Source organism: Thamnophis sirtalis, unplaced genomic scaffold (genome assembly GCF_051295495.1).
Source record: "Thamnophis sirtalis isolate CommonGarterSnake01/CBP01778 unplaced genomic scaffold, rThaSir2_p1.2 scaffold_14, whole genome shotgun sequence".
Classification (NCBI taxonomy): Eukaryota; Metazoa; Chordata; class Lepidosauria; order Squamata; family Natricidae; genus Thamnophis; species Thamnophis sirtalis.
Genome location: NW_028261394.1, coordinates 37,815,899 through 37,842,262, shown reverse-complemented (window position 1 = coordinate 37,842,262; position 26,364 = coordinate 37,815,899). Strand labels below are relative to the sequence as shown.

Genomic DNA, 26,364 nt, shown 5'->3' with positions numbered 1-26,364 from the left:
GGACCGATGACTAGCAGGCCTGTCCTGTCATTAGGAGAATGACGCTCAAAGGGTTTGATCCTACCCTTCAGCAAACTAGCTTCCACTGCTAATTTTGACATTTCCTGGCCCTTCTCAAAAAAAAAAAAAAAGTCTGCTGAACTTTAACTCTCTTTATCACCTAGCACAAAGCACAAAGTTTTGGTGTGATCTCTGATTTTTAAAAGCAGCGGAGAGGATTAGGGGGTAGAATCCAAAGGATAAAGTCTGTAAGTCAGACATATCCATCAGTTAGGAGAGAGGGAACGCAGATAAAGGCATTGAGAAAGAACTAATTTAATGCACAGTATATAAATATTTGCGTAGCTACTGGTCAGCAGCTTCTGGATAAATCTAACAACAACAGCAAAAGAGTTTTGAAATACAAAGAAGCAATTTTAGGAAAAGGGATCCCTATGAAACTCTACCTCTCTGTCCAAATTAAATCTGATCCAGTTTCTATTGTAATTTGTTAGTTATTTTATTCCTAGGAGTAAGCTTAAGAAGAGAGCTATTTTCAGCAGAAAATTGGCAATTCACTTTTTTTTAAAAGCAATTATTTCCTTTCCTTTTTATTGGTAAGGTAAGATAAAGGTAAATGTTCCCTTTGCACTTATGTGCTAATTGTTCCCGACTCTAGGGAGCGGTGCTCATCTCCGTTTCAAAGCCGAAGAGCCAGCACTGTCCGAAGACGTCTCCGTGGTCATGTAGCTGGCATGACTCAATGCCAAAGGAGCACAGAACGCTGTTACCTTCCCACCAAAGGTGGTTCCTATTTTTTCTACTTGCATTTTTTACCTGCTTTTGGACTGCTAGGTTGGCAGAAGCTGGGACAAGTAATGGGAGCTCACTCCATTACGCGGGGCTAGGGATTCAAACCGCCGAACGTCTGACCTTTCTGATTGACAAGCTCAGCGTCTTAGCCAGAGGTGAGTTGCTGCTGGTTCGGCCGAACCGATAGTGGAATTCAGGCCTGGGTCACAGAACCGGCAGCGTCCCAGGTCTGCCATGCCCCAGAACTGCTGCTTGCCACCACCATTTTGGACTTTGGAGACTGCACGTGTGAAGTTCACTGTAAATTGTTCTGCGCATGTGTGCAGAACAATTTACATTGAAGAGCACATACATCCGTGTACATTGCATGCTGGTTGCAAACTGGCAGTAAAGCTGGCAGAACCCAACCCTGGTCTTAGCCGCTGAGCCGCTGCGTCCCTTTTAGTGTTACTTATGAGCAAAAAGCCTTCATTCCTTTAGCGCTGCTGCTTAGGGGGAAAAATACCTTGAGGGGTCCTGCGAAGTCCACATCTTTTGTCTCTTTCAGGCCAAGAGGTATCAGCGGGATGCTAAACGATTCCCTGCATTAAAAGAGGAAATCCACATTAACATCTTTGATTTATACGCCAACGTGGCGGAGAGTTGGTGGCTGACAAATTGCTATACAATATAAATGCCTTAATTTGGACTTCCTCATCCGATTCAGCACAGGGAACTGGACACACCCGTTCCCTGTGGCTTAAAGAACACAACTTTTCCAGGCTAAAGGCCACGCTTGACCTTTGACTGGCATGGTGGAGACCACATTCTGAAAGGTATGAGCTCTTGGTGCAGAATAAAGTAAAAACAGGCTTAAAACTCAGTCAAACTCAGAAAAAATAAATTCCAGTAAGGATGTTCACTTCGTGCTACCCGTCCTTATGATTTAGTCACATTTTGCTGTTATCACCAATATTCACAAGCCTGAAAGGCAACTTTTGCAAACGTTCTTGGAGCCATAGCAAAAATTTGGGGGCTAGGTGTAACCTGGGGCCATTTCCCACTGCCCCATGTTTAAAAAGCTGGAGCTAATTAAACTATAACCTGGAGCCAGCATATCTAAGATAAAAGGATTTCTATATATCCTCCCAGAGTTTATAACTTTGTTTACCTGCCTACTCCTTGTATCCTGCAATCTAGTTATTCAGTTTACAGATGCAATCTTCTCCAACTCCCCCGAAAAATCACTAGACTGTCGGCACTCAAGTCTTAAATTTGCCAGTGGAAATAGTCACAGGAAAGGGAAATGACCAATTACGGTGAGGTGGACTTAGGAAGATGGCCCATCACAACAAGGATGAGGAGCATAAGGATCAATTAAGCGTGAACAGCAGGAGTAACTGGGCCCTGGAGACTTTTGGTTCTCCAAAGACATGGAGTAGCCTCAAACAGCAAAGAGTAGTCAGGCTACTAGAAGGAGTATGCCTGGAATATATTCAAAGTCAACCATCTTTAAGTAGTCTTTTGTAAGAAGTAAGCACAGATCACTTATCTTGCCTCTTAGGAAAGCATTTCACATACCAGGGGTGTCCAACCTGGGCAACTTTAGGATTGATGGCCTTCAACTTCCAGAATTCCCTAGCCAGCATAGGAAATTGTGGGAGTTGAAGTTCACAGGTCTTAAACATAGCTAACATTGGACACCCCTTAGCACCACTAAGAGATTCAACTGGTCTAGCAAAAATAAGCAGAGTGTCAGGCCTGCATTTATATTCCTTTTAGAATTTTGGCTTGCCACACTTTCTCTTATTTCATTATGCTGTTTCTTTAAGTATAGTCAATGGGAGGGGGGATTAGAAGGAGTAGGATTTTGGAATGTATTGTTTTTCATTCTTTGCTAGAAGCCAAGGTCATCCTTTGTCTCCACACCAGTACACCTGACCGGAAGAAGCTGGGCATGGACGCCAGCGTGGAAGAAGGAGATTGGACCATGTGATGGATTGTGGGTGTGGGGACAAGATCATGAACTTTTAACTGGGTGGGATTCTGATGTAACTTCCAGAGTTGGGATCCCACAGCTACGTGCCAACATGCCTGCTTTATTAAATTGGAACTTTAAGCATAGTTTTGCCTTCGATTCTGATTTGATTCTACATGGTATTTGGAACGCTGACACAGAGATTCTAAGCATAAAACCATCACCATCTTTTGCACCGGAATATTAATTCATTCCCGCCCTTCCACTATTTTTTCCTTGTCCTTCTTCACCATTGGCAGGAAGAAACCTAAAAGCCATCTCAACAGGAGCAATCAAATTCCACAGTATTATTCCACAGCAATCAAATTCCACAGTATTATTTTGAGGCAGCCTGCATGTGGAGGGAACCAAAAACCAGAAACAAAGCTTTCCTTTGGATTTTCAATGTCCTTCTCATGATCATTTTTATGAAGCTGCCAAGGCTTGTTACATAGCTTTCTAAGGCCACCAGTGCTCCTGGCAACACTCGAGGTGAATGTAGAGGGGCATTCCGTTCCTCCTCCTGTCTCCCCGTGCCAAACTCCCGGGTAGAAAAATAGTAGACACCCGTCTTCTAAATATTCAACCAAGCTCACAACCAAACAGACAGTACCAAGGACCTACAAATATTCTGCTTTATCGGCAAATATTGGCAAAACATTGAAAACTTAGATCTCTGGATGCATTAATGTACCAATTATGATCAACACATGGGTTAAAGTCCCAGTGACAGTTGTTGTGACCCGACAGCAGCCAGTGGAGCTGGCAGCCGATTCGGACAGTGAGGAGGTTGGGGAGGAACATGGGCCAGTCCTGGAGTCTGGGGAAGGTTCTGATGAAGGCTCTGTGTCGGAGGCAGAAAGGGGGCCAGAGCCATATGCCAGTTATCAGCTGTTCTCAGTGAGGCAGATGAACAGCTGGAGCCAGTTCCCAGTGTGCGCATGCGCAGAATTGCCAGACGAAGGGAACAACTAAAGAACAGAAGGCGACTTGGGAATAAGGCCAAACTATGAATGACCCTTCCCTGAGGAAATAAAAGAGGAGCGTAAGGGGAGTGGAATTTGCAGGAGACAATTAGTTTGCTTAATTGGTTCATGACTCTCCGAGACTCCTTACCAATTTCTCCAGATATCGGCCTGGCAGCACGCCAAGCCAGATAAGGTTCTGTGACTATAAATCCCCCTTTGAAAGATTTTGCCAGCTGGGGATGAGCAGAATTCACTGTAAATTAATAAAAGGTTTTTTTTTGCCGGGACAAGGAGTTTGTTTCTTGCTCTTGGGAAGCCTCAGTCAGAACAACAGCAAGACCCAAGCATAAATGTAATACTGTGATTAGGATTTTTTTAAAAAAAATTAAGTCAATCTTGCATGGATTTGTTCAAAGTAGCACTGCCAAAGTGTATTCTGCTCTAGCAATTGCTTCATGGCTGAGCAATCTTCTTCCCCATAACAACATCCTGTGAGGTTGGTTTTGGCAGAGTGACTGGCCTCAGGTGATCCACAAAACTTCCTCGGTTGAAGTTCGACCTGGGTCTCCCCAGGACTAGTTAAACACCTTCACCAATTAAATCACACTAGTACCTTGAGTCACATCTGTTTTTATTAATTTTATACCTGGGCATTTACTACGACATGGTGGATGAAGGGCAGGAGAAATCATCTGTGGGTGTGTTAAAATTTAAGTTCCACGTGTTGATAAATTCTGTTACCTGCTCTCAAAAGAAAGTATACATCTACCTACACACATACATAACGCACAGAGACAGACACACACACACATATAAATATTAATCACTGTCCGTTTTGAATACATAGCGGAACAAGGAAACTTGAAAGTTCAAAAGGTCGATGCACAAAACTGTGACTGAATAGATGTTCTGCTTCGGATACCTCAAAGCTTCCTCTCAGAAGGTAACAAGGAAAACAGGTTGTGGAGAGGGTGTGTAGCAACAATACTGTGAACCCTGCTCAAGTATCATTTATATGCTATGTCTTGAGCATCGTTTATATGCTATGTCTTGACCAACTCAAGGTCCGATGACTGGATCTGGCCCACGAGGGCCACACTAGAAACAGCAAAGGAACCGCCCGTGGTGCCTCCGCCAGCAAAAATGGAGTTCGAGCAGGCTGCATGAGGCCCTCTCAGCAGAGGTGGGTTCCTACTGGTTTGGACCGGTTTGGCTAAACCGGTAGCAATTTGGTGGCCTGGGTTGCTGGAACCGGCAGAGACCCAGGCCTGCCATGCCCCCGAACTGATTCTCTCGGCGGCGCCAAAGGCAGCGCTATCTTGTTTTTGCCTTCTGCGCATGCGCAGAGCGTTTTTTGTGGCACTGCATGGGTGTGCATGCGTAGGTCCCAGAGCAAACCGGCAGTAGCGCCAGCCAGAACCCACCCATGCCTCTCAGGCTCTGTTTTCGGCTGCAACGGACTCTTGTTGCCCTCTGCCAGTGAAAATGGAGCTCGAGGCCGCATGTAGGAGGGTGGCAGGAGGCCGTCGCAGCTGAAAATGGAGTCTGGAGCCCCTTTTCACTGGCAGAACATTTGGGCCCCCACAGACGCCCCGACACGAGTAACGTCAAGCTGGCCACCCCCACCCCCAAGGTCAAACACAACCCTGATGCGGCCCTCAATGAAATCAAGTTTGACACCCCTGGTCTTGAGCATATACACCGTCTGTAGAGCCGAGGTGGCGCAGTGGTTAGGGTGCAGTACTGCAGGCCACTTCAGCTGACTGCTATCAGCAGTTCAGCGGTTCAAATCTCACCGGCTCAGGTTTGACTCAGCCTTCCATCCTTCCGAGGTGGGTAAAATGAGGACCCAGATTGTGGGGGCGATATGCTGACTCTGTAAACCGCTTAGAGAGGGCTGAAAGCCCTAGCAATAGTTAGACTTATATACCGCTTCATAGGGCTTTCAGCCCTCTCTAAGCGGTTTACAGAGTCAGCATATTGCCCCCAACAACAATCCGGGTCCTCCTTTTACCCACCTCGGAAGGATGGAAGGCTGAGTCAACCTTGAGCCTAGTGGGATCTGAACAGCCGAATTGCTGAACTGCAGTCAGCTGAAGTAGCCTGCAGTGCTGCATTTAACCACTGCGCCACCTCGGCTCCTCGGCTATAAAGCACTATATAAGTCTAACTGCTATTGCTATTGTTTTTCCTGTTTGCTTCCAGCCGATTAAAATAAGGTGGATGGGTTGCCTCTGCCTTCCTCACTGCCTGCCATCCAAACCACCTCTTTGGCAGTATTAATTACTTCGAATTCTTTTCCCAGAAGCAATTTAAAAGCTCTGCCATAATCTTTGGGCACAGCAGGGCCATTTCAGTAATACAGCTTGTTCTTTTGTTGTTCTTTTTTTAAAAATAAAGATTCTTTCTTCAGTTTTACATTCTTTGGCATGTTTGTTTTTGCATTCGTTAGCAAAAAAAAGAAGAGAGCACCCCTACAATCGTCCCACCCACCCCTTTTACTTACTCCATGTTCTGGTACACCTCCACAGAGATATTGAGCCCTTCTAACTCTTCCTTAAGGATCTGCAGGTTGGAATTGACGTAGCTGAGTTCCAGCAACACCTGTTGGCGCACTTTGGGGCTGGTCGACGCACTGCCAAAGGAAAAATAAAATAAAAATGTTTAGAGAACAATCATTTAATAATAGAATGAGCCTTACCATCATTTTCTCTATTTTTCAAATTATTTCCTTATATATATTTATATTCTTTTTATGACCCTGTAATCCCTTTTATCCAGATGGAGTTGGGGCAACTGAATGGAACTGAGCATTTACCAGCCGGATGCCCTTACTGACACCTATGTGGAGTTCGCAGCAGATATTTTATCTTGGTTCCTGGATAAGAAACATTTGTTGCTTCCTAGGATTGAACTCGCAACTTTCCAAGCAGAAGGCCTCTAGGCCATCATGCCGGTCAGACTATTTCCTTATAATATTTCCCTATGATTTCCCTTGCCTATTTTCTTTACCTTTCAGATTATTCCAGCACTGACATCTATAGATAGTCCTCAATTTAGTATTTGGCATTGAAAAAAGTGACTTATGACCGTTTTTCACACTTACGACCATTGCAGTCTCCCCATGGTCCCATGTTCAAATTTCAGACACTTGGCAACTGACGCGTATTTACGAGAGTTGCAGTGTCCTGAGGTCATGTGATCACCTTTTGCAAACTTCCGACAAGCAAAATTAATGGGGAAGCCAGATTCACTTCACAGCTGAGTTACTAGGTTAACAGCTGAAGTTATTCACTTAACAACTGTTGCAAGAATGGTTGTAGAATGGGGCAAAATTCAGTTAACAATTGTCTTGCTTAGCCAGGGGAAATTTGGGGCTCAACTGTAATCATACGTCGATGATTACTTTAAACTCAAGAAGAAGAATGTGGATAAAACCATCCCTTTGCATCAAAGGGCACATAGCATTGGGCTTGTTTTGAAAGGAAACCATATAGAACAGGGGTCTATTCTATTCTATTTATTAAATTTATAGGCCGCCCAATCCCGAAGGACTCCGGGCGGCTTACAGAAATAAAATTTTAGGAAAAAGGTAAAAAGACAAACATAAGAAAACAGATTAAAAGAAACACACCATACACCCAGTCTAAGCGGGGCTGGACCTCGGACAAGAGGTCAACAGCCCCAGGCCTGCCGGAATAGCCAGGTTTTAATAGCTTTTCGGAAGGCCATGAGAGTGGGTAGGGTCCGGATCTCTGGGGGTAGTTCATTCCATAGGGCCGGAGCGGCAACAGAGAAGGCCCTCCTCCGAGCCGCTGCCAGCCGACATTGTCTAGCTGATGGCACCTGGAGAAGGCCCACCCTGTGCGATCTTATCGGTCTTAGGGAGGTGTGCGGCAGAAGACGGTCTTGTAGATATCCAGGTCCTGAGCCATGTAGGGCTTTAAAGGTAATAACCAGCACCTTGAATTGTGCTCAGAGACCAATAGGGAGCCAGTGCAGTTCACGGAGGATAGGTGTAGTGTGGGTGTACCTTGGTACACCCAATATCGCTCTTGCGGCTGCATTCTGGACCAATTGTAGTCTCCGAACACTTTTAAGGGGCAGCCCCACGTAGAGCGCATTACAGTAATCCAGTCTTGAAGGTCACCAACCTTTCGGACCTCAGGGACCACTAAATTCATAATTTTAAATCCTACGGGCCACTAATATGATCTGCCTAATGACCTGCTGTGTGGACATGGCCAACTCAAAGTCACTCATGTCTAGGGGTGTCTCACCAGCCTCTACTCGCCACTCACCTACTCATCTGGGCTCCTTAGAGCCCCAACAGGAAGCAACTGTTGGAGCTAAGCAGCCCCCATGAGAAAGAGTTGGCAAAACAGCTCAGTTCAGATTGGATCTGACCGAGAAGGAGGCTCACAGAAGCACCTCACTGAGGACTATGAGCATAGGCTTTCCAAGCAGAGGGAAGAGCTGCGGGAGTCCAAGGCCAGGTACCGGCACCTGGAGGCTCAGCGGGCTGAGATGGTCAGCCAGTTCCAGGCCATGATGCAGTCCCACTGGAACAAGGCCCTCTGGCTCTTTGCCATCAGCAGTGCTTCCCTCCAGCCTTCACCCAAAGCCCCCCACCAGGAGGCTGAAGCAGAATTTCTTCCCTCCTCCGACCCACACAAAAAGACCCCAAAAGGGGAGACTCCCTGAAGCAACACAAACATTCATTGCACGTATCTGGCCCGGGGGCCGTAGTTTGAGGACCCCTAATTTAGTGCAATATAAAAATTGCAAAGATTTCCGCAAATTTTTCTGGGGACTGCCAAAATTTTCTTACAGACCCCCAGCTGGTGACCGCTGATATAGAAAGAGAAGCAGGAGAAAGCTGGTGGAACAAGCAGACCCCCCTCCTTTGAAGGGGAACAGGGAAAACATTATGTAAATTGGCATGCCAAGCTCGGGTCTTCGGTTTATTCTCAATAAGGTGTTGGAGCCAACGAGCTGCTGGCTGGGAAGTGAAAGTCCGTTCCTGTTGAGAAGGACAAAGGCTGCATTTTGTGACTGTGGGCAGAAAGGAGAGGGAACTCGTGGGAACATACCGGAGGAGGTTTTCTGCGCCAGCTCTCATCCTCACCGCTTTCAGAATCTGCTGGTTCAGGACAGCTCTCCGATTTTGCAATTTGCTCCGCCCGGTTTCTGCAAGGGGGTTGCATCCCTGAATAACAGAAAAGATACCCTTTAGCCCATATATATACATATACAGATACAGATACAGATACATACATACATGTGTGTGTGTTGCAATTGTGCTGATAAATAAATAAAGGGAGATTAGTATAGATCTATTTCAAGCTATTTAGCTCTCATCAGTTAGCCATACTGGGATGTGAACCTGGGCTGTATTACATATTAGGCAGTTATATTATATTATAGCTTGAAATAGATCTATACTGGTCTCCTTTTATTTATTTATCAGCACAATTGCAACACAAATGTAACAAGGCAACATAAAAAAATGGCTTTCTGCCTGGATGGCTTCCAGAGTGAGTCGATAGATAGAAAAGGGAAGCAGTATGCTCCCTCCCATATTTGGGCATACCAGGGGTTGTGACACGATAGATAGATAGATAGATAGATAGATAGATAGATAGATAGAGAGAGAGAGAGAGAGAGAGAGAGAGAGAGAGAGAGAGAGAGAGAGAGTGAGTGAGTGTGAGAGAGAGAGAGAGAGAGAGAGAGAGGGGGAGAGGGGTTTGGTGCCTTTGGCTTCGTGCTTGTACTCTTTGCTGGCGCAAGCACGAGGCACCAGCCTGAAGATAGCGAGTGGGACCTTGTCGAAACGTCGCCAAGATACTCTCAATCTTACATGGGAAAAGACCTGAATACGCCAAGACCTGCATACCTGTACCCATGAAAATCTACGAAAACATATACACACACATATACACACGTCATAATGTTTTACCAGTAAATGACTTTTTCTGTTTTAATTGCAATAATATGTGCGCTAACAAGCGCTCTAAACCCAATGTTCGTTCTAAACTTGAGTGTAAAAAATATGATTTCTATAATAGAGTTGTCAAACTGTGGAATGCCTTCCTGATTCAGTTGTCTCAGCTACAAATTTTCACAGTTTCAGTTGCAAATTGACTTCCGTGGACCTTACTTCATACTTAAGTGGTCGGGAGAGGGGGGCGTGCATAAGTGCACCAACCGATCGTCCCTGACACTGTATTTTTATTTCTTTTATTTTTCTTCTCGTTTTTGTTTGACAAATTCCAATGAATTAATTAATGAATTAAATTAAATTTAAAAAGGACAGAACAAAAGAAAGAAAGAAAGAAAGAAAGAAAGAAAGAAAGAAAGAAAGAAAGAAAGAAAGAAAGGTTGATGCCCCCCAAATAAAACCCATCTCTCTGCATTTTAGAAATGAAGCTTTGAAAAGAATAAAACTTCAATTCTGGTTTTTACAGATTTGATTGATAGATTCTTGTAGAAATGACTGGTTTATACTATTAGGGCAAAACAAAAAAGTGTGATTGTCGTTAACGCCCTATTCTACTGTAATAGATAAGTCGAGAGTCAATGCTTCTTTTTCTTCCCCTACCCCTTCTCACTTTTCTCTGCTCTTTCCCTCTCCCTATCCCTGCCCTTTTATTTGCTTTCATATTTTGTATTTTATAACACTTTATAACCTAATAAAACCCATTCAGAATGAGAAATGGCTGAGTTCATGCAGAAAAATAGTTCTCGACCTTCTTGAGAAAGAAGATGTGACAAGGGAATGGGACCAGGGGTGGGATTATTACTACCCCCTCTTATTGGTATCATTATTAGAATCATTATTACTCTCCTGCTTTGCATGTACACTGAGAGAATTTGAGCCGGAGACAAATTTCTTGTGTGCTAAATCAAACTCACCCAATAAGGTATTCTATTTTATTTTGACCCATTTTCGAAGTTCTACCAGCCATGTCCATATACCTCTGCATATGCTGCCTTGATGGACTGTCTCACAAAGATTGCATTTTCGCATCTCATTAAACCAAGCTGAATTTCAGCACTTGGCACCGAATTATAAACCCCCAATTGGCTGAATGTACTCCTTGTGTTGTGCCATAAACATGGTATACACAAAGTGCAACAATTAGCACATCGCAATTATGCCAGTACCAACAAAAGCCACGATGAGGCTAAGCTAAATGCAGCCCCTTGCCAGCAAACTGGCCCATCAAATCAAGCCTTCAAGATTTGGAAATCATCAAAATTACTCATATGTAATTTAGGATGACAGGGAATGAACCTGTGAGACTCTTTAAACAAGCCACATCCTGAAAACTGACCTGTGGGCTGTAGTCCTTCAAAAGGAAGTGTTGCCTTCAAATGACCTGGTATTTCGTTTCATTCAAGAGATGCTATCAAACCACATGGCCATACCACAAATCGCCTTTTATTGTGTTTTTCATCAACCAGAGGAGAAACAGATCAAAACAGCAGATAGGTTGTCCTCACTTCTCAAAAAAAAAAGAAAAAAAAACCCCAACCCTCTATGTAAGGCTGTCACCCTGGTATGTGAGAATATTTCACTTTTATGTCGTGTTTCAATCCACAAACAGGAATTCCAAGCATTCCCCACCCCACCCCACCCCATCCCAGGATATCTGAATATCTGAAAGCCTAAAAGCCTGACAAAGACACCATAATGACCAAAGTTGTTGGGAGGGATTTCCTTAAGTTTCTTTTAGAAAAGAAACTTAGGTAAAAAGCCTTATCTTCATTTATGACAAGATCTCACACAAAGAAAACTAGAAGGTGTTGCATTTCTGCTGTGTGTATTTATGTTCATCTTTTCTTTTCTTTTCTTTTCTTTTTTCTTTTCTTTTCTTTTCTTAAGAGAAACAGTTTTATTTTGTGGCTACTCACTTTACCGAAAGATAAGAAATTCAAATATGATTAAGGACTGCAGAACAGGTTAAAGAGTTTGCTTAACTAGAACAAACATCATATTAGGGGCAGTAAAGCTGCAAAATCAAGCAAAGATCAAAAGCCAAGGCCATCAAAACTGGCAGATCCAGATAGTTCTTCCACACTTGGTTCCGAATATCTAAAAGGCTGCCACAAAAAAGTGTGTGTGTGTGAGAGAGAGAGAGGGGGGGGAGGGAGGGAGGGAGGGAGAGAGAGGGAGAGGGAGAGGGAGAGAGAGAGAGAGAGAGAGAGAACACCTATTCTCCAAAGCAGTGAAACGGCTTGTCTCCAGAAGTTGTTGGTGTTCCATCACTGGAAGCTTTTAAGAAGTTGAACAATCAACAACGTTTAGAACTGGTTCCAGCTCCCTCCCCCTGCCCGTCTGCACATCATCAAGATGAAGAGCGAGAGGAGGAATTCTGGGAGTTGAAGTCCACAAGTCTTAAAGCTGTCAAGTTTGAACTCCATGGGGAGTTTTTTCTAAAAGGTTAGGGGGTGCAAGGGTCTTGTAACTTGACAGCTTTAAGACTTGCGTGCTTCAAATGCCAGAGTTTCTGATCCAACATTTTGGTTGCTAAGCAAGAGCGTTGTTAAGTGAGTTTCACCACATTTTACAAGTTGGCCACTCCCACTTGGTCACACGGCTGGCAAGCCACTCCCACCCAGTCACATGGCCAGCAAGCCACTCCCACAAAGCAGGCCACACCTACAGAAGAGGTTCTAAAAAAATTTGAAACCCACCACTGGGGTTACCTGTTTTCTTTTCAAAGCAGAGGAAGGCAAGGAAAGTTGGCCTCAAAAAGGTTTTATGAAAAACACGGATGTTCCTTGAGGTACCTTTGAGAAAAGAATGGTGTTCTGCTCGCATGGAGCCTGGTGGGAGAGAGTTAAATTCTCCATTGGAAGTTAATGACTTGCATTGGAAACCTAGTAAAAGCAGAGCTGGGCAAATATTAACCATTATATAAAAGGAGACTTCCTGTCCTCCTTAACATTCTCTTGGAGAAAAAGCTGTCCAATGTCTTAAATGCCTGAAGAATAAGATACGAGTCTGACATGACAATCTTATTTCTAGAAATGAACAGTAGAAGCAAGAAAGTTAATGTGGGCCCAGCTAGCCATAAGCATTTAAACTGTTGTTGTTAGTTGCGAAGTCATGTCCGACCCATCGCGACTCCATGGACAAAGTTCCTCCCGGTCTTCCTGTCCTCTGCCATCCTGTGAAATCCATTTAATCTCACTCCTACTTCTTCAGTGACTCCATCCAGCCACCTTGTTCTCTGTCGTCCTCTTCTTCTTTTGCCCTCAATCGTTCCCAGCATGAGGCTCTTCTCCAGTGAGTCCTTCCTTCTCATTAGGTGGCCAAAGGATTTGAGTTTCCTCTTCAGGATCTGGCCTTCTAAAGAGCAGATAGGATTGATCTCCTCTAGGACTGACCGGTTTGATCTCCTTGCAGTCCAAGGGACTCACAGGAGTCTTCTCCAGCACCAATGTTCAAAGGCTACAATTATTTGGCCTTCAGCCTTCCTTATGGTCCAACTTTCACAGCCATCCATTGCAACTGGGAAAACCAGAGCCTTGACTATACACACTTTTGTTGGCAGGGTGGTGTCTCTGCTTTTTACTATGCTGTTTAAATTTGCCATAGCTTTCCTCTCCAGGAGCAAGCGTCTTTTAATTGCTTGGCTGCAGTCCCCATCTGTGGGGATCTTGGAGCATTTACACTACTTGCTTTTTATTGGGGGGGGGGGGAGTCTATTTTTTCTTTCTTTTTGGGGGGCTGGGGGGCTGGGAGGTAGGTGGGGGGAAAAAGGTCCATGTTGCAGTCTTGCATTTGGAAACCAGTCAAGCGGTTGTCTGCAAGCCTTAGAAATCAAAAGATGATTGGTATTGATTTAGATTTTTAGATTTTAGATTTTATTAATATTTGTAGGCCGCCCTTTTCCCTGAGGGGACTCAGGGCGGCTCACATAAAATCAGGGAGGGGGAATACAGACATTGACATAGAGACATATAATAAAATAGTAAGCAACATACATTCATCATTCGGGAGGGGCGGCTATCCTTATCCCCAGGCCTGACGGGCTAGCCAGTTCTTAAGGGCTGTGCGGAAGGCCTGGACGGTGGAGAGGGTACGAATCTCCACGGGGAGCTCGTTCCAAGCACAATTGAGGCACTATAGAGGTATTGAAACCTCTATAGTGCCTCAATCAAAAGTCAGTTAGCAACTGAACTAAATCGCTAAACAATCAAGATTCCAGCACTTTTCAAAACTTCTGACAATGAAACCACTGGGAGAGGGGGGGGAATGAAGAACTAGAATCTCCTGCAGACAATTGGACTGATTGATTCTATTGAAATGTTGATTGATGAAACCAAGGAATGCAGGAAATGCAAAGAGTACCGTCCATTAGGGTGTGGTTTTTGCAACAGATATGCCAACAGAAAGAAAGTTTAGCCTTTCAATGGATGCAGATCTCAAGAAATAAATAAAAAAAACCCTCCCTAACGTATTATATTGAAAGAATGGAGATGTTTGTGGCCAACCTCAATAAGAAAAAATTTCCTAATGCAACATATATTGGAAGAGTGGAGTTTGTGGCCTACCTCAGATCTATTACACGGAGTATGCTACTCCTTCATTGCTTCTCAAGAAACCTGCTTTCATTTCCCTAGAGCTGCCCTCACTGAATATTAGCACATTACATTTTATTATTCCTTACATTCTAGAAACAATTAGTGTTCCTTTAACACAGTGGTTCCCAAACTTGGCAACTTTAAGACTTGTGGACTTCAACTCCCAGAATTCTCCAGCCAGCTCTGTTGAAGTCCACAAGTCTTAAAGTTGCCAAGTTTGGGAACCACTGCTTTAACAAAAGGGCAACAACATTTTGGGGAGACAGGACTGCACCTAACCTTTGAATCAAATACTGGAGAATTTGGCGGATCAAAGACAGACATGAAGCCAAACAGAGTGACATGCAGCAAGGTATCATTAAATATAGTCAAGAGGGTTATTTATCAAGTCTTCCCTCCTTGCCGCATTAAAAGTAAGAATCTGGGCTGCATCTCTGGAGGCGTCAGTCAAGCTGCATACAATTCTAGGGCTGCAGCCTACACCTCACAGGCTTACTATATAATTTGAGTGCCACAATTACAGAAGCAATTCCCCATCTCTATGACCTACTGTCTTCCACTGCTTTAACAATCCAACCCATTTGGCTAAAGGATGTCTGGAAAAACCATTTTTTCCCCTTGCAAGCTATCCTCAAAAGGTGAGAGAGACTTTTAGTTGCCAGGATACTGTCAATCAAGCCTCAGTAAATCATCTTAGCGGGCAATTATTGAGTTCCATCATCTGCACCTCTGTAACTGTCTGGTTTGGCTCTGCAACCCAACAAGACAGACACAACTTCAACGGATAATTAGAACTGCAGAAAAAACAATTACTACCAACCTGCCTTCCATTGAGGATCTGTATATGCACGAATCAAAAAGAGGGCTGTGATAATATCTACAGAGCCCTCACATCCTGGGCATCAATTGTTTCAACTCCTACCCTCAAAATGATGCTATAGAGCATTGCACACTAGAACAACTAGACACAAAGACAGTTTTCCCCCCAAATGATAGATATCACTGCTAAACAAATAATGTCCTCACCACTGTCAAACTATTCACTAAGGCTGCACTATTAGTCTTCTTATTGTTCCTATCACCCATCTCCTCCCACGTCTGACTTCAGGACTGTTAACTTTGTTGCTTGTATCCTTACGATTTCTATTGATATTGTTTCCTGATTGCTTATTTGTACCCTGTGACTATCACTAAGTGTTGCGCCTTATCATTCGTGACGAGTGCATCTTGTCTTTTTATGTACACTGAAAGCATATGCACCAAAGACAAATTCCTTCTGTGTCCAATCACACTTGGCCAACAAAGAATTCTATTTGGAGTGTTCAGTGGCTTTCATATTTGTCACAAGGTGCATCTGGAGACCTTGGACCAAGAGATTTCATTGCTTCAGCTTTGAAGAGGAGGAAGCTTCCCAAATGTAGCAACAGACACACACAAGCATTTTTTTTTAAACATCAGGGAAACAAGATTATTGAGGTCTTTGCTTCTTTTTGAGCTTGGCGATCTTCTTGCAGACATTTCATTCCCAAACTAGGTAACATAAACAAATAGGATTTGGACATTCTTTCCATAGGTAAAGGTAAAGGTTCCGCTCGCACATATGTGCTAGTCGTTCAAGACTCTAGGTGGCGGTGCTGATCTCCGTTTCAAAGCCAAAGAGCCAGCAGTGTCCAAAGACGTCTCCGTGGTCATGTGGCCGACATGACTAAATGCTGAAGGAGCACAGAACGCTGTTACCTTCCCACCAAAGTTGTCCCTATTTTACTACTTGCATTTTTACCTGCTTTCGAACTGCTCGGTTGGCAGAAGCTGGGACAAGTAGCAGGAGCACACTCTGTTATATAGTGCTAGAGATTCGAACCGCCAAACTGCTGACCTTTCTGATCGACAAGCTCAGCGTCTTAGCCACTGAGCCACCGCTTATGCTCACACATACATACGCAGTCTATATATTCCTGGAAATTTTAAACACCAGAATAAGACTCACACAAATAGATCTAAAGCTGTCCAGCCGTGATATTATTCAATGGAGGAAAATGAATATTGTTGCAATAACCAGGCAGACAGGAAATACCTCCGGCTAGTTGAACGTCAATGTGCTTTTTCCGTAAACAGTTCTGAATTCTGAAATCAGATCTCCTGAGTGACAGAAATACATTTCCAAAGGTTTGACTGTTCTGTAGAAAAGGTTACTTTGGGCTTGACACCAGCAGGAACTGGGAATGTTTGTGTGTCTGTCACTTCATCTGTTGTGTGTTTCAAGAGATAAACCAACAACAAGCAGTGGTTAAATGCAGCACTGCAGGCTACTGCTAGATCAGCAGGTCAGCGGTTCAAATCTCACCGGCTCAGGGTTGACTCAGCCTTCCATCCTTCCGAGGTGGGTAAAATGAGGACCCAGATTGTTGGGGGCAATATGCTGACTCTCTGTAAACCGCTTAGAGAGGCCTGAAAGGCCTATGAAGCGGTATATAAGTCTACTGCTATTGCTATTGCTATTGCAACAAGTAGCATAGCATACATTGGGCTCACAGCAAGATAAGGCAAAACTGAAGGTGAATTTGCCCCTGTGGTTTCCATGACTTCTGTTTCCCTGTCTCCCCACCAAAGCAAACAAACGGATTGACACACTAATTGCTTCTCCGAACACAAACAATTGCTTAGAAAAAACACACCGTCTATTCACTTCTTTGCTTGCAAAAGGGGGATTTCTCACATTCTTCCCAAACCCCTGGATTTACATACTTCATCACTCAAAATCTTCAAACAAGGCTCTGGCAGTTCTCTGTCAAGAAACAGTCTTGCCGGCCTAAATTAAACCAAGCAAGTGGATTAGATGGACTCCTATTAATTCACTGTTCTGTCATTACGCTAACCCAAGCTTTGGGTCAATAGAATAGAATAGAATAGTATTTTATTATTTGTATGCTGCCCTTCTCCGGGAGGACTCAGGGCGGCGAACAATTCAAGGGGGAAAAAGGAAACATAAAAAAACAAAATACAAATAATAAAGGTAAACAACAGTTGCACAACCATACATGTCGAGAGGGGAGGGAACTCATCACCCCCAGGCCTGCCGGCAAAGCCAGGTTTTGACGGCTTTTCGGAAGGCCTGGAGAGAGGTGAGGGTCCGAATCCCTGCGGGGAGTTCATTCCAGAGGGCCGGAGCTGCCACAGAGAAGGCCCTCCCCTGGGTAATAGCCAGGTGGCATTGGCTGGTAGATGGCACCCAGAGGAGGCCAACCCTGTGAGATCTAATGGGTCTGTGGGAGGTAATTGGCAGCAGGCGGTCTCTCAAGTACCCAGATCCAATACCATGAAGGGCTTTATAAGTTACGACTAGCACCTTGAAGCGTATCCGGAGACTGATCGGTAACCTGGACTGGCAAAACTAAGCCAAAACCAAAGGAACCACTTTATTATTTAGAGTGTGTTGTTCTCTGAATTCAACCTATGTTTATATCAACTTGGGAATTTAGTAGAGCAGAACAGGACTTTCTCTGAAGAGTAGAATTTGGGGAGGAAAAATGAGAAAGGACTGTCGCCAGGCCCTGACAACTGTATTTCTCATGCTTCATGAACCATACTAATCCTATATCCATCTCTTAAAAACTTAAAGATGATACAGGTTTCTGCAAAACCAGTAAGTATACAGAATAGATTAGTTTTCCCCAACCTGGATGCATTCCAGCTGGCAGGACTTCAATTCTCAGAATTCCTCAGCCAGCATGAGAATTCTGAGTCAGGATCTGGGGAAGGCTGACAGAGAAACACTCATAAAGGAAGCTTCTATAGCCTAAAGCAGCATTTCTCAAACCTGGCAACTTCCAGGAAGGTCCAATTCCAGAATTCCTCAATCCCCGTCCCACACTAATGGCTGGAGAATTCTGGGAGTTGAAGTCCATCCATCTTAAACTTGCTAAAAGCTTGAGAAAGGCTGCCCTGGAGATTCATGAAGCCAACTTGAAACAGTTCCTTCTTCACCCAGCTATTTAACAATTTGTATGCATCACTCACTACCACAAAATGGAAGGAGTAGCTGCCATCTCAATAAAAATCAGAAATAGTCGAAGATTGTAGGAAGTTAGCACCCACCCCTCTCTTAGAAGAATGAAATATCCTAGGAAATATTGAAAAGGCAGAATATTATATTTCCCTGGATAAGAAATGGAGAAACATTTTTTTACTGCCCAAGAGAAAAGGAGGGTTGTGAAAATAGGGCTGTGAAAATATTTACAGACCCCCTCACATCCTGGACATAAATTGTTTCAGCTCCTACCCTCAAAACAACGCTATGGAGCACTGCACACCAGAACAAATAGACACAAGGACAATTTTTTTCCCCTGAATGCCATCACTCTGCCAAACAACTAATTCCCACAACAGTGTCAAATTATACTGTATTACTATTATTCTTCTCATTTCCTAGTCCCTATCTCTTTCCTAGTCCCTATCTCTTTCCTAGTCCCTATCTCTTTCCACTTATGACTATAACCATGTTGCTTGTATCTTTAAATTGTATATTATTTTATTTGTTTCCTAGTATAATTTGACTGCTTATTAGTAACCTACGACTATCACTAAATGTTGCATCTTATGATTCTTGATGAATGTATTCTATTTTATTTTTCTTTATGCACACTGATAGCATCTCCACCAAAGACAAATTCCTTGTGCATCCAATCACACTTGGCCAATAAAGAATTCTATTCTATTCTATTCTGTTTCTATTCTATCCTATTCCTATTCTATTTCTATTCTATCCTATTCCTATTCCTATTCTACTCATGATTCTAAGAGGTAGGCAGGCAGGCAGGCAGGCAGGCAGGCAGGCAGGCAAGAAAGAAAGGAAAGAAAGGAAAGAAAGGAAAGAAAGGAAAGAAAGGAAAGAAAGGAAAGAAAGGAAAGAAGGAAAGAAAGAAAGAAAGGCAGATAGCTCATCAATAGAATCAGATAATTTTACTAAGAGAGAAATAAGAAAGTCAAAAAAAGAATAAGAGGCCAAGCGTGCCCTGAAGGGATGGGCTACTTCTTATCTCATCTACATACATTTGCTTGGCCAAACAATGAGCTATAAATATTTCTACTGCCCTTCTGTTTGCCAATCTTTCTCTTTCCCATCTTACAGTAAACTTAGGGCTGGGTTTTTAATCACCAAGTGAACAACCTGTAGCATTTTCTGGCACATTTGGCTAACGTTTGGCTCCCCGAGCCCTGTCACAGGAGCGTGACTAATGCCTCAGCGATCTGCTCTATGAACGGGAGTATGAATGACACGGTAAATTTAAACTTTGCACCACTGGAAACCTTCCTCTGCATTAATCAGCCTTAAGTATATTTATTTATTCATGAAATATACAGGGCCACCCATTGTGACAAAAAAGTGACTCTGGGCGGGTGTGCGCCCAGACAAGACTATAAAACAATTAACACGTTTAAAAAAAACAATTACTGAAACATTTAAAAATCACAAAGGCTAAGAGAGAAGAGCAGATGTTAACAATAAAAAACTATTACTGAAACGTTTAAAAATCACAAAGGCTAAGAGAGAAGAGAAGATGTTAACAACAATGGAGACATTTCAGTATCTCCTGGGGATCCTGGAGCCCTGAAGCTTGATGGCATAGCCAGATTTTGAGGGACTTCCAGAAAATCAAGAGGGAGGGAGGCAGGCTTACTTCAGGGCTGGGTGTGTTCAATGCATGTCATAATTTTTCCCCTTGGGGGGGAGGCAACTGAGGTGTTGCGGGTACCCTGGAGCCCTGAAGCTTGATGGCATAACCAGATTTTGAGGGACTTCCAGAAGATCAACAGGAATAGATGCAGTTTTACTTCAGGGCTGGATGTGTTCATGCATGTTATATTTCCCCTTGGAGGGTTAGGGTTAGGGGCCACCTGAGGTGTTGTGGGTAGCTCTTCTGGCTGGAGAACTCTGGGAGTTGAAGTCCATAAGTCTTAAAGTTGCCAAGTTTGGGAACCACTGCCATATATGGTGGACTTGTAAAAAGGTAAAAGCATTTTGGATAAAAATATGGTGGATTATGCAAAATGTTCTTTAAAAAAGGATAAAGTTTATCCCTCAGTTATTTTTGTTAGGTATAACTACTGATTGTACTGTTATAGAGACTAACTTGATTTTGTATTTAATAACGGCAGCAAGACTGTTGGTGGCGCAATACTGGAAGAAGGAAGACTTGCCTACTATTCAAGAATGGACATTAAAAGTAACAAACCTAGTAGAGATGGCTAAAATATCAGCATATCTCAAGGATCACTCAAATGAGAGATATAAACTGGAGTGGAGAAGATGGATTGACTATATTCAAAATATTTAAGAAATATCTAAGAAATTCCAGTTTATGACTGAAGAAATAAGGAATGATATAATCTGTTTAGAGTTAGCCTAGCAAAGAGGAGTTAAAGCTCAAATGAAAGATGATACTAACTTTCTTTAAGTTTATTTTAGAACATCTTTGTTAAAGATTTATACCCTGTATTTGTTCTAGGAAGTCGGGTGGGGGGGAAGGTGGGGGAGGTTCGGGTGGAGAGGACAGGGGGGGGGAGGTAAACATTTGCAAAAGTTTCCTTTTCTAAAAATTTTCAATAAAAAAAAGTTATAACAGCACTGGAAAAAAATGACATAACAGATTTTCTCACGTATGACCATTGCAACATCCCTCTGGTCTACATGATCAAAATTCAGAGGTTTGACAACTGACTCATATTTATGACGGCTGCAGTGTCCTGATGTCATGTGATCCCCTTTGTCGATCTTCTTGACAACCAAAGTCAATGGGCTACCCACATTCACTTAACAACTGCAGTATTCACCTAACGACTATGGCAAGAAAAATCGCCAAATGGGGCAAAACTCACATAACGCTCTCGCTTAGCAACAGAAATTATGGGCTTAATTGTGGCCCTAAGTTTGAGGACTCCTTGTACATACATCAGGTCCAGAAGACTGTACTCAGAGTCTACATGTGGAAATAAGCTTTTCTGCCCTCAAAGAAGCTGGACTCCAGCTTTTTTGACTGTCGGCTGCGAAATGTAATGCTACAAACCACCCTTGTAAGAGAAAAAAATATCGGTCCAGAACCACAGTGGACGTATAGGAAATCTGTACATTGGTTACACTATTTAAAACTCTCCACTTTCTTGGATTATCTAAAGCTAAACTTTCCCTTCACCCAATCATCATAACTGGGTGGAGAGTTTAGCCAGGCATGCATGTGTATTTACTTGAGAGAGAAAGAGAGAGAAGGAGAAAGATACTCTCACTAATATTTGCACAACTTTCCAATGAAGTTGAAACCTGTAGAGGCCAAGCGCTCTCAAATGAGCTGTCAACCCTGCCAATGTTGCTGTTAGAAGTGCCCTAAATTTAACCTGGTACTCTTAATACACAGGCAGAAACTTTGCCAACTTGTAAGCTCTCACCTGAGGCTAACTCCTCTATTGTCACATTCCTCGCTGGCAGAAAATGGAGAATGCAGATCTGACATACCTTATTAGATTTCCTTCCTTTTGAAAGGAGGAGGAGGAGGAGAAGGAGGAGGGGTGGAGAAGAAGAAGAAGAAGAAGAAGAAGAAGAAGAAGAAGAAGAAGAAGAAGAAGAAGAAGAAGAAGAAGAAAGAAGAAGACCATCTACCAACAACCCCAAACCCTTCAAACAAAATAACGACAGTTGCCTTGATCCATAAAGGGGAGAAATCCATCATCAGGGGAATCAATAATTGGGGGGAAATTAATTAGGATTAACCAAGATGGGACAAAAACATGCTTAGCAGTTGTTGAGAACGGTTGCACATCCTTAAATGTCATTTTGGTTGGTCCTAATAAGGCTAACATGACTCCACATATTGCTTAAAAAAAACAATTTCCTTTCATTATGGCAGAACATCAGCCTTTCATTAGCGTTTTGTAGCTGAAGGAAATACTTCCACACCACTCTGAAGAAAACAACAGCCCTTCCATCATTAGAAGTTGAGCTTAATCTACATGAGTCTTGACTTTTTAAACTGAAGTTTGTGATCTACCAGTAGCTTTGATAATCCATCATTATAAGAGTAAATGTTAAGGAATGGGGGAGACAGAGAGAGACAGAGACAGAGACAGATAGATAGACAGAGAGAGAGAGAGAGACAGAGACAGAGAGAGACAGAGAGAGGGACAGAGAGAGAGACACACAGACATAGACACAGAGAGACAGAGACAAAGACAGAGAGAGACACAGACAGGGCGAGACAGACAGACAGACAGAGAGAGAGAGAGAGAGAGAGAGAAACAGACAGACAGACACACACAGAGACAGACAGACAGAGATCTGATTAACAAATGATTTCTCACTCATTAAGCCTTGATATATCTTATTTGGTTTACGGCTCAGAGTGTTCATTACACTTGCTTATAATCCTATAATCTTTCAAAATTTAAATTTTTAAGATTTTAATTCACATATACTGTTTTATATTTCAGTACCGTACTGTACACCATATACTGAGTGAGATCGGGCAGTCCAGAAATACGAAACATAAAAATAAATAAATAAATATAAGCCCAGCTAAAAGGGCTTCTTCAACAAATAAACTTTTTGCAGGATTTAATCGGGGAGACGTATATTCGGCATCCTATATTATTATTATTTTTTTTAAAAAAAAAAACTTGTTTTTGTACAATGCATGAACCTAGAGATAGGCTGTACCGCAATATCTGAGTTTGTCAAACAACCTGCTCTGAAGCTCTCCCTAATTTTAGTTAGTGGAACAACCCGCTGGGTTTGGCTTGAACATTGCAGTTATCAGTGACTGATTTAGTACGGCTGATAGGAAGCCAAAGGAACAGAAAGTTCACCTATCTTTGGGAAATCCGGGGAAGTCAATTGTTTGCGAGGGATTACAATTTTTAAAAGGTCTGCGATTCTTATCTGGAAGTATATGAAAAGTAGGAAGCAGAAGCTGCCTAGGAAGGAATGTTAAATATACGACACCACCAAGAGCAGAAAAGAGGCTTCATAGCAGGAAAAATGCATCATACAGCCCCATTTAGACAAGTGGCTATTTCTACCACTTACACAGATGTAGCAGATGTGCTGGTTATGTATTAAATGAGCAGGCAATGCTATGTAATTAAGTTGCACCTACTAACTGCTATAATGAACACTTCCTTGCTTTAAAATAGGATTTTACAGAATGGAAGGTGTAAATTTTAGAAAGAAGCTTTGAGAGCATTAGACAATCTGGTGTTTTATTTTGTTTTGGTTTATCTGTTTGCTTGTCCACATAGCAGACATTTAAAAGTGTGAAGGCACCCACTTCAAACCAAGGGTACGCCATTTAATTCTGGCAGCATTAGTTCCAAAGGCACATGTACACCATAAAGAAGGAGTTGCTTCTCCTGTAATGTGGAAGTTGTCCAGCTTCAGACCCACCAACAGATATCCCCCAAATCTTCGACTGCAGCCTCAGAAACCCCTTCAAAAGTTGCCCAGAATTTAATTTTTCCTACGTTCAAAGGCAAAAATGATTCACCTTATTCATGCTCACTGAACACATTATCAATCTAATTTCAGTAAATGGAATGGTTTGTCTACTTTATGCTGGCTTTTGTCACCTGCAACAACAGGTTCATGGGACATCAAAGCACAATTTTGCCCCAGCTGACATTATTAAGGGAAGTTAATGAACTTTGGCCACCTAATGAGAAGGAAGGACTCCCTGGAGAAGAGCCTAATGCTGGGAAAGATGGAGGGCAAAAGAAGAAGGGGACAACAGAGAATGAGGTGGCTGGATGGAGTCATTGAAGCAGTCAGTGTGAGCTTAAATGGACTCCAGAGGATGGTAGAGGACAGGAAGGCTTGAAGGAGTGTTGTCCATGCGGGTCGTGGTGAGTTGGACACGAGACTTCACGACTAACAACAACAATGAACTTTATCCAATCCATCTGTTTCCCTTTGGTAGATATTAGCCAAACAGTAATTGGGAAACACAATAGTAGATCTTCCCTTATGGATTCAACCCATAGGTACTCCCTAAGCTAGAGTTCCTGAGTAAATCTAGTTTGAGTAAAACAACATAAAATAAGGCCAGGCTTCCCCCCCCTCGCCCCCCCCCCCCCGCAGCCAGGTTCCCAGTAGAGTTTAACGAAATACTAATTGTGGCCCGAGAATAAACTGGCGATGTTCACTATTGGGTTATAGAATTAACCAGTTTTGCCAGTTTATTCGTACAGATTTTTTTTTTGAGTTCATTCAATATTGTGCCTTGAACGAGGAGCTGATAATCAAAGGATCGGGTTTCCCCATTGAATTCCCTGATCTAAGGCATATGCCCAGCATCCTTTAACCGAGATGGTCTCACAAAAAGCCAAGATCTATCCAGAGCCCCTTTCCCATAAAAGACACAAGCATGGCACCACGCAGAAGAAATCTCGGTCCCTTCTACCCAGCCCAGATGCCACTCTACCGTACTGCCCAGTTTGTCACCATCCGGAAAGAGATGCCAAGGCGTTCGTTGTGCCTATTTCTGCTCCATAAAGGCACCCCATAGCTTGCAGTTGGCAGCACCGGCTGGGGTGTGGGAAGGCAGCAGATACCCAAGGGACCAAGGGCATTTCTGGATGGGAGTCAGTGTCTCTCCCCACCACCACCACCACGCTGCCACCCTCTCCCCCAATTCGGTTTTCACCCACCAGTTTTACACGCGCTTCACCGTTTATACAAGGGGAGAAAACAAACGCAGAAGTTTTCCCGAGATTTTCACGTCGCCAAGAAGGGAGGGGGCTGGAAAGGGGGAGGGGGCGGAGGTAAGCCTTGTCTCTCTGTCGGTCCCTCCGCGGAAGGCAAAACACCGACTCAGCCCCCTCCCCAATTCTCCTCTGCCTTTGCCTTCGCATAAAGGAAGCTGCGAAGCGGCGGAGAAAATACCTGTTACGCAGGAGAGATTTTTTTATTTTTGGCTTTGCTTTGCTTATAAAAAGTCCAGTGCCAACCGGACCAGATGAGACTAGAATTAATCGGAGCCCTGGATGGGGGGAAAGCAAAGCCCCCCAACCCACCCCGACTCCCGGGAAACTTTGCCAAGAGTCGGTACACCCCAAGAGAAGAAGGGGCTCCCGCGCCAGGAGGGACCTCTGCCCTGCGCTCACCTTGCGAAAATAGCAGGACTCTCTCTGGTCCGCGGCCGGACAGCCGGTGGGCAGCAGAGTCTCCGTCATCTCCAACGGCTGGTTGGGGGGCCGGGACTGGGGTCGCCCGCTGCCTCCGTGGCCAACTCAGCAGTCAGTCCTCGCCTCGCTTCAGCGCCCGGGCGCAGCACCAACTGCGCTCTAGCTCCCCGTTGCGCTTTGCTCCTCCCTTCTACCTGGGAAACCCGCGGGGGTGGAGAAGGAGGAGGAGGAAGCGCTTCCTTGGGCTGGTGCCTTGTGGATTCGGGCCGCGGTCCCTCCCAGCAGCGGCTGTGCAAAGAATCAGAATCAGACTAGAGCTGGAAGGAAGTTGCCTCTTGAAAAAAAAAAAGCACCTTTGGGACAACCATGACCTGGACGACTGAGAATCCCCATAGACATTTAGCTGGAAGGGGCCTTGGAGGTCTTCTAGTCCAACCCGGTGCTCCATCAGGAGACCCTGTATCATTTCAGACAAGTGACTGTCCGGTCTCTTCTTAAAAACCTCCAGTGATGAAACACCCACAACTTCTAGTGGCCAGCTGTTCCACTGGTTAATTGACCTCACTGTGCCAAAGTGTCTCCTTAAGTCCAGGTTGCTTCTCTCCTTCATTAGTTTCCATCCATCAAGGAGAGGAGCAACCTGGAATTAAGAGCGGTGGGGTCAACCCAAACTGGAGACACATTTCTCCCACCCATCTCTATCCCCAGGCTTCAAAGGACAAGCTGCCACGGATTGACAGGCCGATATCTGCAAAACTTGGCAAGGAGTCTCAGGAAGGCACAAACCAATGAAGCGAACTAATTGTCTCCTGCAAACTCCACTCCCCTTTCGCTCCTCTTTTGTTT

General features: G+C 43.7%; 1 protein-coding gene across 1 annotated transcript in view; it reads right to left on the bottom strand.

The window, feature by feature from the left end:
• Nucleotides 1-25,694, bottom strand: part of RHPN2 (rhophilin Rho GTPase binding protein 2) — a 49,685-nt gene extending 23,991 nt beyond the window's left edge. Inside the window, exons 1-4 of the mRNA XM_087729411.1 lie at nt 25,498-25,694; nt 8,850-8,965; nt 6,263-6,391; nt 1,298-1,373 (exon numbers count right to left, since the gene is read on the bottom strand). Coding sequence (XP_087585537.1) covers nt 1,298-1,373; nt 6,263-6,391; nt 8,850-8,965; nt 25,498-25,566 — 390 coding nt within the window. The 5' untranslated portion in view covers nt 25,567-25,694. The remainder of the gene's footprint in view (nt 1-1,297; nt 1,374-6,262; nt 6,392-8,849; nt 8,966-25,497) is intronic.
• Between the last annotated feature and the right edge of the window lie 670 nt (nt 25,695-26,364).